General features: G+C 32.5%; 5 protein-coding genes across 9 annotated transcripts in view; 1 reads left to right on the forward strand and 4 right to left on the reverse strand.

Annotated features, from left to right (window-relative positions):
• LOC108547108 (GIGYF family protein Gyf) overlaps positions 1–7,234 on the reverse strand; it is an 8,565-nt gene extending 1,331 nt beyond the window's left edge. Inside the window, exons 1-16 of one of the 4 annotated variants that reach the window (XM_017899491.1) lie at positions 7,172–7,234; positions 6,329–6,373; positions 6,015–6,246; positions 5,356–5,526; positions 4,972–5,173; positions 4,688–4,901; positions 3,623–4,598; positions 3,155–3,505; positions 2,762–3,073; positions 2,586–2,678; positions 2,081–2,508; positions 1,776–1,977; positions 1,497–1,697; positions 916–1,318; positions 607–836; positions 58–525 (exon numbers count right to left, since the gene is read on the reverse strand). In XM_017899491.1, coding sequence (XP_017754980.1) covers positions 400–525; positions 607–836; positions 916–1,318; positions 1,497–1,697; positions 1,776–1,977; positions 2,081–2,508; positions 2,586–2,678; positions 2,762–3,073; positions 3,155–3,505; positions 3,623–4,598; positions 4,688–4,901; positions 4,972–5,173; positions 5,356–5,526; positions 6,015–6,246; positions 6,329–6,360 — 4,173 coding nt within the window. In that variant the 5' untranslated portion in view covers positions 6,361–6,373; positions 7,172–7,234 and the 3' untranslated portion in view covers positions 58–399. Of the gene's footprint in view, positions 1–57; positions 526–606; positions 837–915; positions 1,322–1,490; positions 1,698–1,775; positions 1,978–2,080; positions 2,509–2,585; positions 2,679–2,761; positions 3,074–3,154; positions 3,506–3,622; positions 4,599–4,687; positions 4,902–4,971; positions 5,174–5,355; positions 5,527–6,014; positions 6,247–6,328; positions 6,374–7,171 lie in introns of all 4 variants that reach the window. The other 3 variants (XM_017899490.1, XM_017899489.1, XM_017899488.1) reach the window with 3 other exon arrangements.
• Positions 7,235–7,770: 536 nt separating this feature from the next.
• On the reverse strand, positions 7,771–8,557 carry LOC108547080 (transcription initiation factor TFIID subunit 10). 2 transcript variants are annotated; one of them, XM_017899435.1, is made up of 4 exons: positions 8,437–8,557; positions 8,192–8,320; positions 8,047–8,111; positions 7,771–7,972 (listed from the first exon to the last, which is right to left on the reverse strand). In XM_017899435.1, exons 2-4 carry the CDS (start codon positions 8,306–8,308, stop codon positions 7,771–7,773), a joined length of 384 nt encoding a protein of 127 aa, XP_017754924.1. In that variant the 5' UTR covers positions 8,309–8,320; positions 8,437–8,557. The 2 variants fall into 2 exon arrangements, with proteins under 2 accessions (XP_017754924.1, XP_017754925.1); XM_017899436.1 differs by lacking the exon at positions 8,437–8,557 and having other exon boundaries at positions 8,192–8,426.
• Positions 8,558–8,808: 251 nt separating this feature from the next.
• Positions 8,809–9,961, reverse strand: Scox (Synthesis of cytochrome c oxidase). Its single transcript, XM_017899431.1, has 4 exons — positions 9,883–9,961; positions 9,336–9,756; positions 9,069–9,274; positions 8,809–8,991 (listed from the first exon to the last, which is right to left on the reverse strand). Exons 1-4 carry the CDS (start codon positions 9,937–9,939, stop codon positions 8,809–8,811), a joined length of 867 nt encoding a protein of 288 aa, XP_017754920.1. The 5' UTR covers positions 9,940–9,961.
• A 315-nt stretch (positions 9,962–10,276) lies between these two features.
• On the reverse strand, positions 10,277–12,399 carry LOC108547079 (pancreatic triacylglycerol lipase). The gene is made up of 8 exons (XM_017899434.1): positions 12,327–12,399; positions 12,182–12,259; positions 11,850–12,112; positions 11,270–11,744; positions 10,943–11,194; positions 10,769–10,883; positions 10,434–10,640; positions 10,277–10,361 (listed from the first exon to the last, which is right to left on the reverse strand). The coding sequence occupies exons 1-8, from the start codon at positions 12,397–12,399 to the stop codon at positions 10,277–10,279; spliced, it is 1,548 nt and encodes a 515-aa protein (XP_017754923.1).
• A 1,595-nt stretch (positions 12,400–13,994) lies between these two features.
• Positions 13,995–15,421, forward strand: part of LOC108547078 (lipase 3) — a 2,520-nt gene continuing 1,093 nt past the window's right edge. Inside the window, 5 exon segments of the mRNA XM_017899433.1 lie at positions 13,995–14,066; positions 14,069–14,200; positions 14,524–14,722; positions 14,924–15,038; positions 15,133–15,379. Of these exon segments, the coding sequence (XP_017754922.1) occupies positions 13,995–14,066; positions 14,069–14,200; positions 14,524–14,722; positions 14,924–15,038; positions 15,133–15,379 (765 nt within the window).

Below are 15,421 nucleotides of genomic sequence, written 5' to 3' on the forward strand. Positions count from 1 at the left end.
TACGTATATATATATATATATATATATATATATATTTATTTATATTTATATGTATACCGCGTAAATAGGAGATGAGTTCGCCTGCTTTATGAAGTATCTTTTTCTTTGAGTAGTATGTACAATAGAGTTTTCTTCCAGTGTGTCTTTCAGTTCCATTTGAAAAGGAAATAATGCCACGCTATATTGATATCTAAGGCTCCCATTAATGCTCGAGTAAAGGATACAAGAGATAAGATCCTTGCACACATAATTATAGAAAAATCTTATATGCTTTTAACGAAGTACTCGCAACGGGTTCCTTAGAAATTATTTGGCATCTACAATAAATAAATAACAAACCATTTGTTGGGCCAAGCGTTGCACAATTTCCGTAATACAGTTAGAGTCATCAGAAATAATTCAAACATCTTCCCCATAATCGCGATCACCTACGTTGATACGATCAGGGGCTGCGGTTACATTAAAGCCAAGAATTCTATTATCAATTTTGTACATTTTTCCCTTCTTTGGCTTCTTTGACTTTCCCTGAAAGATTATATTAAGCACTTAAGCGCTTGTAAAATACATCATCTTTCATTACCAGCATTTATCATCTATTCAAGATACCTTTACTTCCTGAAATTCCGTGGGTGCATTAGGATTAACAGCAGGTGCTGGTTTACACAAATCATCTGCTTGTACTTGAGGTCGTTGGGCCGATCGCCACTTACTACGTTTTTCTAAAAATTGCTTTGCGAATTCTGAACTTTGTTTATTATCACCAAGATAATCTCGGACATATTCTTTTACTTCGTATGCAGACTCAATGTCTCGCAAGAATCCAACAAACGTGGGTACTGTGTGCACGTAAAATTTGCTCATCAAACCATCTATAAACGAAACAAAAATACGTATGTGAAAGAGTCTCTAACTTACTGTCTACAGACACCTGTAAACCACTTAGGGCTTTGTTGCACCATTGCGTGAAATCATCTGTCTTGGCAGTGTTCTGTTCAAATAATTTCTTTACCAGTTCCTCATCTCGCTTATTCTTGTTTTTATTTGCTTTATTACTTTGTTGTGGTTGCTGATTGACAGTAGGAGCCTTTGTTACAGTAGTTTGTTTGGTAGATTGTTTCGCAGTTGTAGAAGATTTGATAGGCGTGGGATCGTCCCAAAAACCACTAGTACCACTATTGTTCGACCAAGCTTGACTATTAATAGAGTTACTCGAATTGGCCCAATTCAAACACTGTGAAGCTGTGCCCCATATTCCAGCATTTTGTAGTACGTTCGTTGATTCTTTTTGTCCTGCCTTTTCTTGACGTTCCCTTTCTTGCTGCTGAAGGGTCAGCAATAATAATCAGTAATATGTTTAAGGACTGCACTTCTTTTTCTTACGTTTTTGTACAAATACAATATTTCAGACACAACAAAATCTCAAAACACATGAAGAAATATATATCAAAATTAACATACAACAATAAAATATTCAAAAAAGTAATAAGTACCTTTACCTTGGCGATCCGTTCTTGCTCTTCCTGTTGAATCTGTGCGAGACTTTTTACTGGTACAGATTTGGTAGATGATGTAGCCTTTTCTGCCCATTTAAATTGCAATCTCTTAGAAGAGTCAGTTACAGATGCTTCTTGAGCTGCTTCCATGGCTTTCTGCTGTGCTAATTGTTGCTGCATCATTTGTTGAAACCGCTGCTCTTCCTAAATAAACATTCATAACAATAAATGAAACAATTTTTATAGAAATAATAATACTTTGTTAACGTTTTGATACCATACCGCTTTTTTTTCTCGTTCGAGTCTCTGAATTTCAGCGAGTGAAGCAGCAGGAGTAGCTGGAGTTGGAGCACGAGGTGCTTGTGCCCATGGTGCTTTACTTCGTTCTTGTAATCTACGGAGTGCATCCGCTTCTCGTCGCCTCTGCTCCGCTCGTCGAGCTTGTTCTTCAGCTTCAGCCTGCTTACGCGCCTCTGCTTCTTTCCTATAATAAAAGAAAGTAAACAAATATAGATGTAAATTTAATTAGTATTAAATTTTACTGAAATAATTTGTCGAATAAACACCCGACTATTATAGAACCATACCGCAGTTTTTCTTCTTCCTGCTTTTTTTGTTCTTCTTCCAATTTTTTTCTTTTTTCTTCTTCTTTCTTTTGTTTTTCTTCTTGTTTCTTAAGTTCCTCTTTTTTCTTCTTTTCCTCTTCTTGTTTTTTTCTTAAAGTTTCCTCTTCCTGTTTCCGTTTCTCTTCTCGCTTTTTCTCTTCTTCTTTACGTCTTTTTTCTTCTTTTTTCTTTCTCTCCTCTTCTTGTTTGCGCTTTTCTTCCTCTTTCCGTTTCTTTTCTTCTTCCTTTTTCTTTTTCTCTTCATCTTTTCGTTTCGCTTCTTCTGCTTGTTTAGCTTGCTCTTCCTTTTTTCTTTTGACAGTTTCTTCTTCAGCTTGTCGTTGTAGTTCTTCTTGTTTTCGAAGTTCTTCTTTCTTTCGATCTTCTTGTAATTGAAGATTTTGTTCCTCCTGCAACATTATAATAACTTTCAGTTTTTTGTTCTATTTTAGATAATAAAAAATCCAACTCATAAAATCGTAATTACTAATATTTGTTGCTCAGTCTTTATTTCTTTAGTATGCAGATCCCATAATGACGTTGGTAATTGACCGGGAGGTACTGCTGGTATCGGTCCAACCTAAACAGTATAATCTCGATTGTGTTTATAAAGCTACACTTTTCTAAAAAAAAAATTAATTATTAGTAACAAGTTGTACATACTTGAGCTAACCAATTCTGTGCATTAAATTGTGGATTTATTTGTGGTGGAGGTTGTGGCCAAACTGTATCAATATGAGATGTTTGTGGATGGCCATTTGTGTTAACATTTAGTTGTCGCAACAAAGATTTTATGGGATTGTCTTCTTGTGTTGCAGTTGATGTAGAATTTATATTTGACTGTTGAATTCCTGGCATGTCTTGAAGACCAACCATTTGCTGTATAGCTTGTTGAACAGGATCAACCGTAATTGGATGCGCTGTTGTTGTTGAATGTGGATTTGTTGTTAAATGAGTTTCTGGTTGTGTTTTAGCCTGAAAAAGGATATAAAACATTTGAGTTATAAACATCTAATATCGCTATTTTACAAGCTATTACACATAAATTTATGCTACCTGTTGCATTTGAGTGAAAAGTTGCATAATTGGATTTGAAGACTGAGATGGTAGATGAGGTACAAACGGATTTGTAGAAATTGGTACCTTCGGAATCTCTGCGTCGTAAAGAACATATCGAACAATTAACTGATTTTGTTCCATGGGACTTAATGTTGCCCAATTTTCAGACTGAGAAAGTTTCGCTATAGCCGACGCCTGCATTTGTCTTAAAATTAATTGTTGATTTTGTAACACTCGCATATGTTGATATTGAAGAAGAAGAAGTGGATTTTCTATACCAGTTTTTGATAATGCACTCATACCAGCTGGTACTGTGTTAGGAACAGGCGGTATTACCTGATCTGTTAACTAAAAGAAAGAAAGAAAGAAAAAAAAAAAAAAGGAAAAAAAAAAAGAAAAAACAGATAAATCTTTCTTTTATATCTTTTTAAATATATCTAAAAGATTACGAAAAAATACACGTACCTTTAAGGGAGAAATGGGAGGCCCGGGTGTAAATGGTATTCTACCACACATCTTTATTAAATCTCCCAAAGTGGTATACCGCTCGTCACAAGTTCTTCTTACCATTAATCCTGCGGTGAAGTAACCAGCTTTACACCATTCTGCCATTTCACTTGCTAAGAACGGACCCTGAACTTCACCCTGTGGATCACGGTAAAACCATTTCTCCTGCCCATTTGTAGATGGAACTGTAGAAGGTTGGTTACCAATAGAAGGCGGTATACTGGCAGTCTTCTCCTTGTGGTTTTCTTCATCTGCCATTAATTTAGCAACTAATGCGTCCGCTTCTTCTTTCATTCTATCCAAATCATCTTCCGACTTTTGTCTCACATTATCCGTTTCCACACTATGTACGACATTTTGAGATTCCGTTTGTAATGGAACTTGTCTCTTCACAACTGTAGGAGTCGAATCCACCTTCGCTTCTGTTTCAATATCCTCTTTCTTCTTTTCTTTACTAGGAGATTTATTAGTTTTTGAATCAGTTGGTGGTATTTTATCAGTCTCCATTTGTTCCGTATTTGTCACTACTGTATTTTTTTTCTGAGAAGTTTCAGATGATGTTTTATCAGGGGTATTATCTGTTATAGTAATGGGCAATTTTGCTGGAGAATTACTTCTCCTTTCTTTTCCGATGCATCCATTTTTATTATCATCAAACGGATGCAAAGACTTTGGTCGTTCTTTACTAATTGTACTAGTTCCGCCATTGGCATTACGACTTGCTACTTGTCCCTGAGACGAGCTATAAGATAATGGTTTGCTACTGGATTTTTTTATGTTAGCAGCACTTCCTTCGGAAACACGTCGAGTCCTTGATTCTTGAGTACCACCTGCACTTATCACCGCATCTTCATCGTCATCTGAATACATTCCACCATGGAATGCACCTGAAGCATCGAAACTTCCTCCACTTTCGCTAGGATTTTCAGTAGCCCTAGAATAAATGTGAATCATTACACATAATTAAAATTTATTTAGACTTTTTATTAGATTATATTAGCCAAAAAATATTTAAAAAGTCACCATTCAGGAAGATTATCATGATTATTATCATGATGATTTGATTCCCAAGTACGTGCTGTACGAGGGGGTGGGTGATGACTTGAATCGTGTGTAACTCTATGACTTCCACGATGTTCCCACCTACCACCACTATTCCATCCTTCCTCTCCATCTCCTTCATTTCTCTCTAATCTATCTCTATCCATACTTCCACTGTCACGCCAACTACTCCTACCTGAGATATAAATTGATTAAATAAACAATAATCTATAATCAATTACACATTTACAGATAATTATATATACCCCATTTTCGCCAACTATCATCGTCTTCTGTACCACCACGATGACGTCGCCAATTATTTTCCATAAGAGAACTACCACTAGCCCCGCGACTTAATTCTTTTCTAGGACTAGTAGAGCCGTTCCATTCACCAGGATCCGAGGCCCCATTTCTCTCTGACCAACCACGTTCATTTTGAGATCTATCAAACGGACGATTTCTTCCCTGAATAAAAAAAAAATTTTCTTTTTTTATTTAATATAAACAATTTTCAACTTTTTAGATATTTTACTATTTAATAATATGTACAAATTTTACCTGTAAAATAGCTAGAAAGTAATTTGCTTTTTACATTTAGTGCTTGTATCAACATATTTCATTCCTAAAGAATGAAACAAATTACATACTTGAAATGACTGACTGTCGATTCGTGATCCATCTCCTGAATCATCGAAACCAACGCCACGGGAATAATGAGAGGAATACAAGCTACCTCTTCCATTTCTTCCACGCCCCCCACGATCCACACTTCCACCTCTTCCTCGACCCCCATTAGTTATTCCTCCATTCCACATCCGCTAAAAAATGTTTACTATATACAATGTATATTTTATTTCAAATATATTTCAAATAATTTATATTAATATTTGAAAAATGTAGATATTATATATAATCAGTAAAATGTAACAAAATGTATTTTAGTTTATAATAGATGCATTACAGAAAAAAAATATAAAGTATAGAATGATAACAAAATAGTAATGATTATGTAAAGTACACAACAGCAGATAGGAGAGTGCTATGAAGAACTGGCACAAGGGCTCCAGTGTGTTATATTTTTAGATTGAAACTGACTTCATGAAGCAGTTCTCAATATAGAATGCATTAAGAATATATAATCACTGAAGAATATTAATTAATATTCTAAATAACAATAAATTTAATAACAGTATTATAATATATGACATATATAAACAATTTCATAGAAAGCAAATTATTCCATAGAATTATTTATTATAACAAAATATAAATATCTATGAATGTGAAAGTATATTTGATTAATTACCGTTTCATCTTCTGTCATTTGTATAAGAGCCAAAGGAAGTTGAGTTTTCTCAACATATAATGATGAGAAATTTGTCAATGGTTCAGGAGGTTTACAATTACGGTCAAACAAAATCAACATTTCTTCTCGCCCGTATCTATGTTTAGCTAATTGATAACGTGGAGTAATTAAACTTGTAGTACCTCCACCACTGCCACTACTATTGCAAGTGTCTCCAGACAGATTACGCAACCTATATATTCATTGTAATAAGTAAGATATCTCAACAAAAATATATAGTGTATTAATAAATATACTGTTAAAAGACTACAAACCACTCTGGACCAAATTTCATGGAATCCGTCATGACGGTCTATTTACTGAAAACATAATATTTTATCATAGAAACATATTCATAATACTTTGAAAAGATTATTATCATGTTAACAATTATGATTATTTTCTTAAACCTGCATATAAATTACTCAAAAAAAATATATATAAGATGGAAAATACAATGTACAATAAAGAATTAATATTTGATTTTTTTCTTTAAAAAATAATATTAATAGAAATCACATTTATCATATAAGATAAATGAAAAATTTCATCTGTAACACGAATAATCGTATGACAATAACCACAGATATTGAAGATGTATTAGGTCGATATAATTATAGAAAATCACATCGATAATTTTTACCTGTTGCTCGACAAAAACTGAATAACTACGATAATCAATGATAATCATAAGAGTAACAAATGTAATGTTATCATGAAAGATAACTGAGATATATAAAAAGAACGAAGTAAAAGTGACCGAAGGTAAGAGAGCACGGCAGACGGTGGCAAAGTATTCGTAAAAGGTTGTGATTTTTTTTTAAATAAACCAACACCAATGATAATCTTAGGCAAAAAACTAACGTTGTAGAAGAAGGTATTAATATTCTATGAATATTCCAATCCACTGAAAATAGTACGCATTTATTTACGACATGTTCTTAAACAGACCGATTTCCGTGAGCCCAGGTGGTAACATTAACCAAACTTTTTCCGCTCATGAATGTCATAAAAATCCACAAATGACAATCTATTATGACTAAATATCACATTAACATCCCCGATTGTTCATGAAGCAATGAGTATGAAAAAAATCGGATGATGAATGAGAGAAATACCTCACTGATCTTCGAAATTACTGAGGACAGCGATACAACACACCAATATGGCTGATGGTTTTTTTTTGGAATAAAGCGCATGCGGAATTACTGGTATACCTGCAACACTAAAAAGTTACTAGCAAAATATACTGTTTTTCTAGTCACCATCAGCTGAAGAAATTTTTTCAATATTTTTACGTTCCTAGATCCAACTTTCTAAATGGATCACTGCATTGAGAGCAAGGGAACTTCTCACGTATATTTGTTACAAAATCATCGTTTTTATTTCTACTAAATAGAATTTTAACGATGATTGTTAACTCTTGTATATTTTATAAATTGAATAGTTTTTATACCAGTAAAAACATGTCTGAATTAATTTTTACAATAGAACATAATATATTTAAATTTTTTGGTCATGTTAAATCTATTATGTATGGACTACACTAATTTTACAATTTCATGTCTTTTGTTGTACCAAGTTGCTTAATATTTATAAAACTATACAATAGTATATTGTATATTAGAAATTGATTGTGTATATATATATATATATGAAGAATATTAAATAAATAAAGATCACTTATAAATAAAAAAGGCAAAATAACACTCCTAAATCAAACAAAATAATGTGGTTTTTTAACTATGATGCCATATTCTGCAACTGCTGGGGTCAAATCTTCCATGGTAAGAGTGTAACGCCGATCTTTCCCTTTTGTTTTTGTGTTCTGATTGGCTCCACGTGTTTTACAATGTTGTAGGGCATCGTTTGCTATTTCAGATATAAATTTTTGTGCAGCTAATGAAACCAATCTCACTCTAAAATTACCATATACATAGTTATAAAATAACAGTTATTAAAAATGTATTCAAACATTAATCAATTTTCTTACATTCTAGGATCAGTTGTATTAAAACCAGCTGTATGTAAATAATGTTCACTGATAGCATCAGGCACCTATTAAAAAAACCATATAATTTAGTATTAATTTTTAATGATAATAAATGAACTACAATTATGATGTTTTATATATTTACTGTTGGCGTATAATCTTCGAGTTGTAATAAAAAATCGGAAAGAGGTTGTCCAGCAGTTTTTGTTTCTTCATTTGTTGTGTACATAGGTGGTGTATCTCTTCCAAAATCTTCTGCCATATCAATTTAGTTCTTTCCACATAATATTAAAACATTATATAGAAAAGATTTAACTTGGAATAGAATTTGTTAATAAACAACAATTCAAATTTTGAAATTTAAATTATTTACAATGGGCAAGTTCTAACCTCTAATAATAAAATTATGAAGTTTTCTTCAGTAAGATTTTGAAGTTTTATTAATTACAAATATCTTCGGACCTTTTTATTATACACTCACTGTTACTTAAAAGTACACTTGAAATATCAACATGTCACTTACAAATATATAATAAAGTAATATACACAGATTGACGCAATATAGAATTCTATCAACCGGAAATAGGTCTAGGGAATAAATGTCACGGGAATATATCGATCGACTACCCATAGTTTATTCGATTAAATAAAAGAAGTACTTATTACATTTTCATATAATTATTCGTGTTTGTGCATTAAAAAAAACACAGATTATGGGTTTAAATATTTGGAACATAATTATTAATATACATGTAGTGTAAATTACACTGGTAATGGGTTTTTAAATGGTATTGATGAAATCCAAGAATCTGTTTTTATTTTGTCATACTTTATCTTGTTTATACAAACACTATGTACAACTTGTTCAGCAGTATGAGTCAAACCATAATAGTCTACAAATAACCCATCTGGATCAATGAGATATATAATTATTGTATGATCAACCTAAAATATAAATAGAATAATTATTATATTAAACAGCAGAATTTAAGTTATATATTAAAGAAACATAAATTACTGACAATGTAGTCTGAATCTTGATCCTTAGGTCCATTACTATAGTATACTCTGTAAGCTTTGCATACTTTAGCAATTTGTTCTCTGGTTCCAGTTAAACCAAGAATTTTATCAGAGAATTCTTTAACATATTTGCCCACAGTTTCTGGTGTATCTCTATCAGGATCCACAGAAATAAATATGGGTTGAACTTTTATATTATGTTTCTCTTCTAAAATTATAATTTAATGTAAGATAATGTATATTTACTTGAAATACTATTAATGCTATACCTAGTGTATTGACAATTTCTTTCATTTTTTCAAGTTCATCTGGACATATATCAGGACAATGTGTAAAGCCAAAATATATTAAAACCCACTGTCCTAAAAATTCCTCTGACTTCCATGTTTTTCCTTTGGAATCAACTAGTTCAAATCTTCCACCAATTGCTGCCTTTCCTAGTTCACGCCTTCTCTCACGTTCTATTTGTTTATCTTTTGTCTCTTGGAGATAATACATATAAAGTAAAAAAGTTGATCCTAATATAGTTGTAATTATTACACTTCTCCATGTAATAACATTTTTTCTAATATCAGAGCCTTTTTTATTACTTGGTAATAAATGTATGTATCTATTAGACACATACTTAGACGTGCAAACATTTATAACTCTAAGTTGTGGATAACTTTTCTCAAAGCTTCGGAATGAAACCTGTAATTTTTAAAGTACTTGTTAAAGTAAAATATCTAATGTTTATTTTGTTATTTAAATTACTAATTCATTAATGCTTGAAGATGGTAATTCAATTCAAATATAATTATTTTATACGATACTTACAGTCTTAAATGCATGACCTGAACATCTTAAAAAATAACGATTCATTAAACCAAACATTGTTCTTAGTATTGCTTAGTTTATTCGCTTTGAAGTTTCGAATAGGTTATGGTTTCATTATATTTTACTATATTTGATTTCACGCGCGCTATTTGAAATAATTCTTCTTCCTCTTTTATTTTTTTAATAATAACAAATGCAGTTAATATATTATATGAAAAAGTAATTTGAATGCATCATAGGAATCAATAATAATATTTATTACTAGAGAATTATTCACTCAACGAGTATTTTTTTTTATTTAGTTTTTTATTATTTTTTTTTTTTTTTATGTCATATATGGTAAGAATAAACACTTTTTACAATAATTTATTTTGTATGATATACTAGAATTTCCTTATAAAAAAGTACAATGTTCACGACGAAGTATTATCAAATTTTTTTGTAAATTTATAGCAGTATTTCGTATACAGTATTCCCATCTAAATATATAAATAAAATGTTAGTTAAAACTATAATAAGAATACATTTTAAATAACCATATATTTACATACTTGCTGCCTTTTCTATCCTCAATAATAACTTTGTCTATGAATAATGTATTTGAGTTAGGGATTGTAACTTCATCTTCGTTTCTTTCATCCTTATCGTTTTGATACCAAATGTGTGCTTTTATCATTGATTGATTTTCGGATAAAAATTGAAATTTGGCTGCAATAATGTTGTAGAACGTCATCCATCTATTTTTTCGAACTGATATCCTTAAATATTTTTTCAAAGTTATTTGTATATGTATATATGGAATAGAAGTTTCAAGTACATCGATAACGATGATGATTCGGTCTTTCTTTTTCAAAACATGTGCAGTTATTATCAAGGCATATCTTACGTGAAACGAAATGTGAAAGTCATCGCAGAATCATGATCTTCAATCTTTAAGAATAATATCCCTGATGTCTTTGGCGCCTGTTCTGAAGTTGTTACTGACGCTCGTAAAGGCTGACCTGATCAGAAAAATGAAATAAAAACTGAACTTTTGGCATTCCACAGAAGTTAATTTTACCGCAGAATGGTTCTTGCTCTCTTGTAGGCAAATAATAAATTCCTAAAGGGCCGCGATTAGCTCGGTAGCCCATTTCTTGGGACCATAGGGAGGATTCCATAGGAAAACACATTCCATTTGCATACGAAGTTTTTCCTTGGGGACAAGGCCAAGCGATAAATTTACATGATTCATTCGTTACGCGTACACTTTCCAAAAAATATGTCCACGCTCTTAAATGACTACAAGCGATTTCTCTAGTTAACATATCCTCTGAAATATTATCATTATCTTTGCAATTGTTTATAAGAATGTCAAATCACTTGTGACTAACAAAAAGAATTATACCTTTCAAATGACTAACAACAACAGAATTTTTTACATCAATGCAACCAGGTTGTTCTCGACCGCCATTTGGGAAGAAATCAATGTGACCAAGTGGTTTAAGAAGTCCAAAGCCGTCTGCAAAATCCTCGGATCCATCCGTGTGAATTACATCTACAAGCTGAGCATCGGTAGCATCCAATTTTCTGGATTTTTCTCGAAACAGATGATTCCTGAAAAATGGTGATGCAGGGTCTAGGCCTGTTATACGTCCTAGAAGATGATTCCTCTTTTTCAGTATCTCCGAGGCACAACCAGCGACATGAGCTCCGAGACTGAAGCCAATCACATGGATGTTTTCAGGAAGAGTGCCCAAACTGATAGCGTCTAAAAGAACAAGTCCCAACTGTCGTCCTACAAGTTCTGTATTCGCTACTGCTGCAGAATAGGTCGTTGCAGCTCCTCTTGTCCAATCGAGTACTAAGACGTTTGTGTCTTCCTGATAAATATATCATATATGCCACGTATATCTACACGAATAGATTTAACAGTCTAAATCGTCGTCGATTGACAATGGAATAAATATTCATTTCACGTTAATTACCAAGTCCAGAAAGGCTTGTACCAAAAGAATTGCACCAACATCGCTACCGCTTCCTTTGTAACCATGTATTATAACTTTCAAAGGTTTCACCGAGTCAAATTGTGATTGAAGAACGGATTTAAAATCATCATCGTAGCGAAGGCTTCCAGAATCTCGACTCGAGCGAGTGTACAGAAAAAATCTTGTTTGAATTACGTTAGGATGTTCCGGTGGCCTTTTCAAAGTTAAATGTGGCAGTGGATCCGCGAAGCAACCAACTTGTTCTAAAATTTTTCATCTGTTTCATATCTTTTATCCACTCAATTAAAAACTGATTTCCGCATTACTCATACCATAGCAGATTTTGGGCTTCAAGTTCTCACGACTAACCACTCGACGTAGCACTGCTCGACTTCTTCCAGGGAATTTCACTGAAAAGAAGAAAGATCGGTTTATTAAGATAATCGATTACTTTTATTTTTATTAAAGTCTGTTTACCTGTACGCTTAGTTTCAATGGTACAGAACACGAGGGACATTAATACCAGGTATTTTAATAAGACGAGTTGCATCTCTCATTTGCTTTGGTCGCGTCTGGTAGAAACTATTGGTTTTTCTTCCTTTCCCCTTCCTCCTACCTTTCCTTGCGATTTCACGATTCTTCTACCTTACTTTCTTCGCGATTCACAATGTTCCTTTTTTCATAGATATCTACAAAACGAACACAGCACAAGCGGCTAGGAAAATTTTTTCCGGTATGCTATTATGACAAAAGAGCCATTCTTTTGCGTAATCGATTTTCCGCTAGTGAGCACGCGATTTACTACTTTCTATCTGTTGGATTTAGACATACTGCCGTACAAATTGTTTATTAAGTAACTAAACGGTAATACTATTTATAGTTGTTGATCTACTAGCATGATACATTTTAATAACAGAGCAAATTACTATGATCAACGGTGAGATGTCTTCATTGAGAAATATTGATATGGAAATGTGTTAAATGATAAACACCGATGAAACCTGGAAAGATTTATACGTTAATCGCAGTTCGCTGGACCAAATATACATACTTGTTTCGTAATACTTTCCCTTGTTCACAATGATTATGACCTCCTTTTACAACATTCAATATGATGTAATGTTTGCTTCTCTCGTGTACAAATGACGGTTCTTTAGGCGCACAGAAGCGTTTCACCTTCACTCAAATGGTATTGAATGGGATCTACGAGGAGAAGAAATTGACGAGGCAACTTTTCAATGACCAGCATCTACTTGTGAAAGTTTAATATTACTGCATTGAAAATTATGCGGCATCCCTTTTTAGCATTTCATAGTAAAAAGTTAGTGAGTGTCTCGAAGTTGAAACGAGATTTCAAAGTAAAACTCGACGTTCAAGAAATCGAAAGTCACGCACGTCTTTTTCTAAATATCTGGTAAACTGGACGGACGAGTTTCACGATTGTATTTTTAAAAGGTAACGAGTAAAGATCTATTAAGTTCTCTGCCGATTAAAAGATTAAATTAAATAAACTAGAGATCGATATCTATTGAGTACAATCTCTAGTTTTGTACTCAAAACTAGAGAAGCCGTAGATTGTACTCAATAGGTATCAATCTCTTTTCTGTACGAGCAGAAATGATTTTGCCTATTTCCACTGAAAGTTTATCCCTCTCATAAATAATCATACCATCTTTTTTACTCTAAATAGTAATGCATAGTACTATTAATACTAGTACAATACTATTCCGTCTCGAAATAATATAGTTTCATTTAAAATAAGTTTTTTTATAGTTATCTATCATATCACTGATTGATATGTATCAAAATCTTTTGAACTTAGAAAACATAAGGTACATAATCGATAAATATCAAGTGAATATTTGGAATATCTCTTGATATTGTTTGTACCTGTACTTATCTTTTCAGAAAAATTGTATGATAATGAACAGAACAATTCATCTGAAATAATCATTGTTTACGTATTTATATATACATAGAATCTGGACATTTACAGATAAAGATACATAACAATATAAAATAAATCACACTTGGCAAAACTGATAAATGATTTATCTTCGTAAAGATTGAATAGTCAGGTGGCTGAATGTTATTCGATTTAACTGATAACTGATTATAGATAAGAAATAAATTTGTTTTTTACACATGGACACCTGTACCTGTGTTTCTTTATATAGGGCTATGAAATTATTCGAGTTATTTAAAGAAAGACTACATCCGCGGCAATGCTTAAGATATACTTTATTTTGTACTGTATGTTACCAGTGATCTTAGGGGTACCACTTATAGAGATACAGTATGAATTGAACGAAATCTCTGATGTCACATTTAGTCATGAAACTCCAACTCCTGTGAGTAAATTTTACTGGAAATTGTAATATGAGCCCATAATTATAGACATGGTCTAAGCAAAAAACCTAAAAGAAAATAATTTTTCAGTTATTTCATATTACGTTCATTTAGTTTACAATAATATGAAATTATTTTTAGAAAATAACAAATAATAGAATCGTTATATTGAGTTTGGATTTGTAATTAATTTTTTAACGTAAAACGCAAACGACTCCAAACGGAAAACTTCAATATCTCGAAACAAAATATACGTATGTCTTAAGCTACTTTCATAATAAATTTAATTTAATTTGTAATGAAATAAATGTGAACATTCTTGCAGGAACAACTGGCAAAACAAGCAGGATATACAGCAGAAACTCATGAAGTTATTACCGAGGACCGGTATGTTCTGCAAGTGCATAGAATTAAGGGATCGGGAAAGAGCCCACCGTCCAAGAATAAGCCAGTTGTATTACTTTTCCATGGAATTCTTGACTGTTCAGCTACATGGCTCCTGTCAGGTCCTGAAAAGGGTTTAGGTATTATCAAATTGCTATTTGTAAATGAAATAAACTTTTTTAAACTCAACCACTTGCCTTCCTCTCCTTCTTTTTCTCGCAAAATGATGAACTTTTCTTCTACAAGAGAAAACAGACCTAGATTGTATAGCTTAAATTTAAGGAAAGATAAAATTTGACTAGTTTCCAAGTATATTTCCTTAATATTTTTCCAAATTTTAGGTTTCATATTAGCAGATTGGGGGTACGATGTATGGATGGCTAATGCGCGCGGCAATAGGTATTCACGAAGACATTTGGACTGGACTGTCTCAGATCGAGAATTTTGGTTGTTCAGGTATAATCGAATTAATAATTACTCATTAAGATTATAGAAATCAAATAAATGAGTATTTTCGCAGTTAACGATAACAATTTGTGTTTATTTATAGTTGGCATGAAATCGGGGTGTACGATTATCCAGCAACGATTGATTACATTCTCAATACAACCTGGCAAAAGAAGCTAATTATCATATCACATAGCCAGGGTGGAACGGCGTTCTTTGTAATGGGTAGTGAACGACCAGAGTATCAGAAGAAAATTGCGGCTGTCTTTGCTATGGCCCCAGCAGTCTTCATGTCTAGATCAGAAAATCTCCTTTATCAGGTGTTAGCTCCTTTTGCTAACGATATAAAGGTGCAGTTGAAATACCGTATTAACAGTTTCGTTATCGGAAGA

The sequence above is a fragment of the Eufriesea mexicana genome, unplaced genomic scaffold (genome assembly GCF_001483705.2).
Source record: "Eufriesea mexicana isolate 0111107269 unplaced genomic scaffold, ASM148370v2 scaffold933, whole genome shotgun sequence".
Taxonomy (NCBI): domain Eukaryota; kingdom Metazoa; phylum Arthropoda; class Insecta; order Hymenoptera; family Apidae; genus Eufriesea; species Eufriesea mexicana.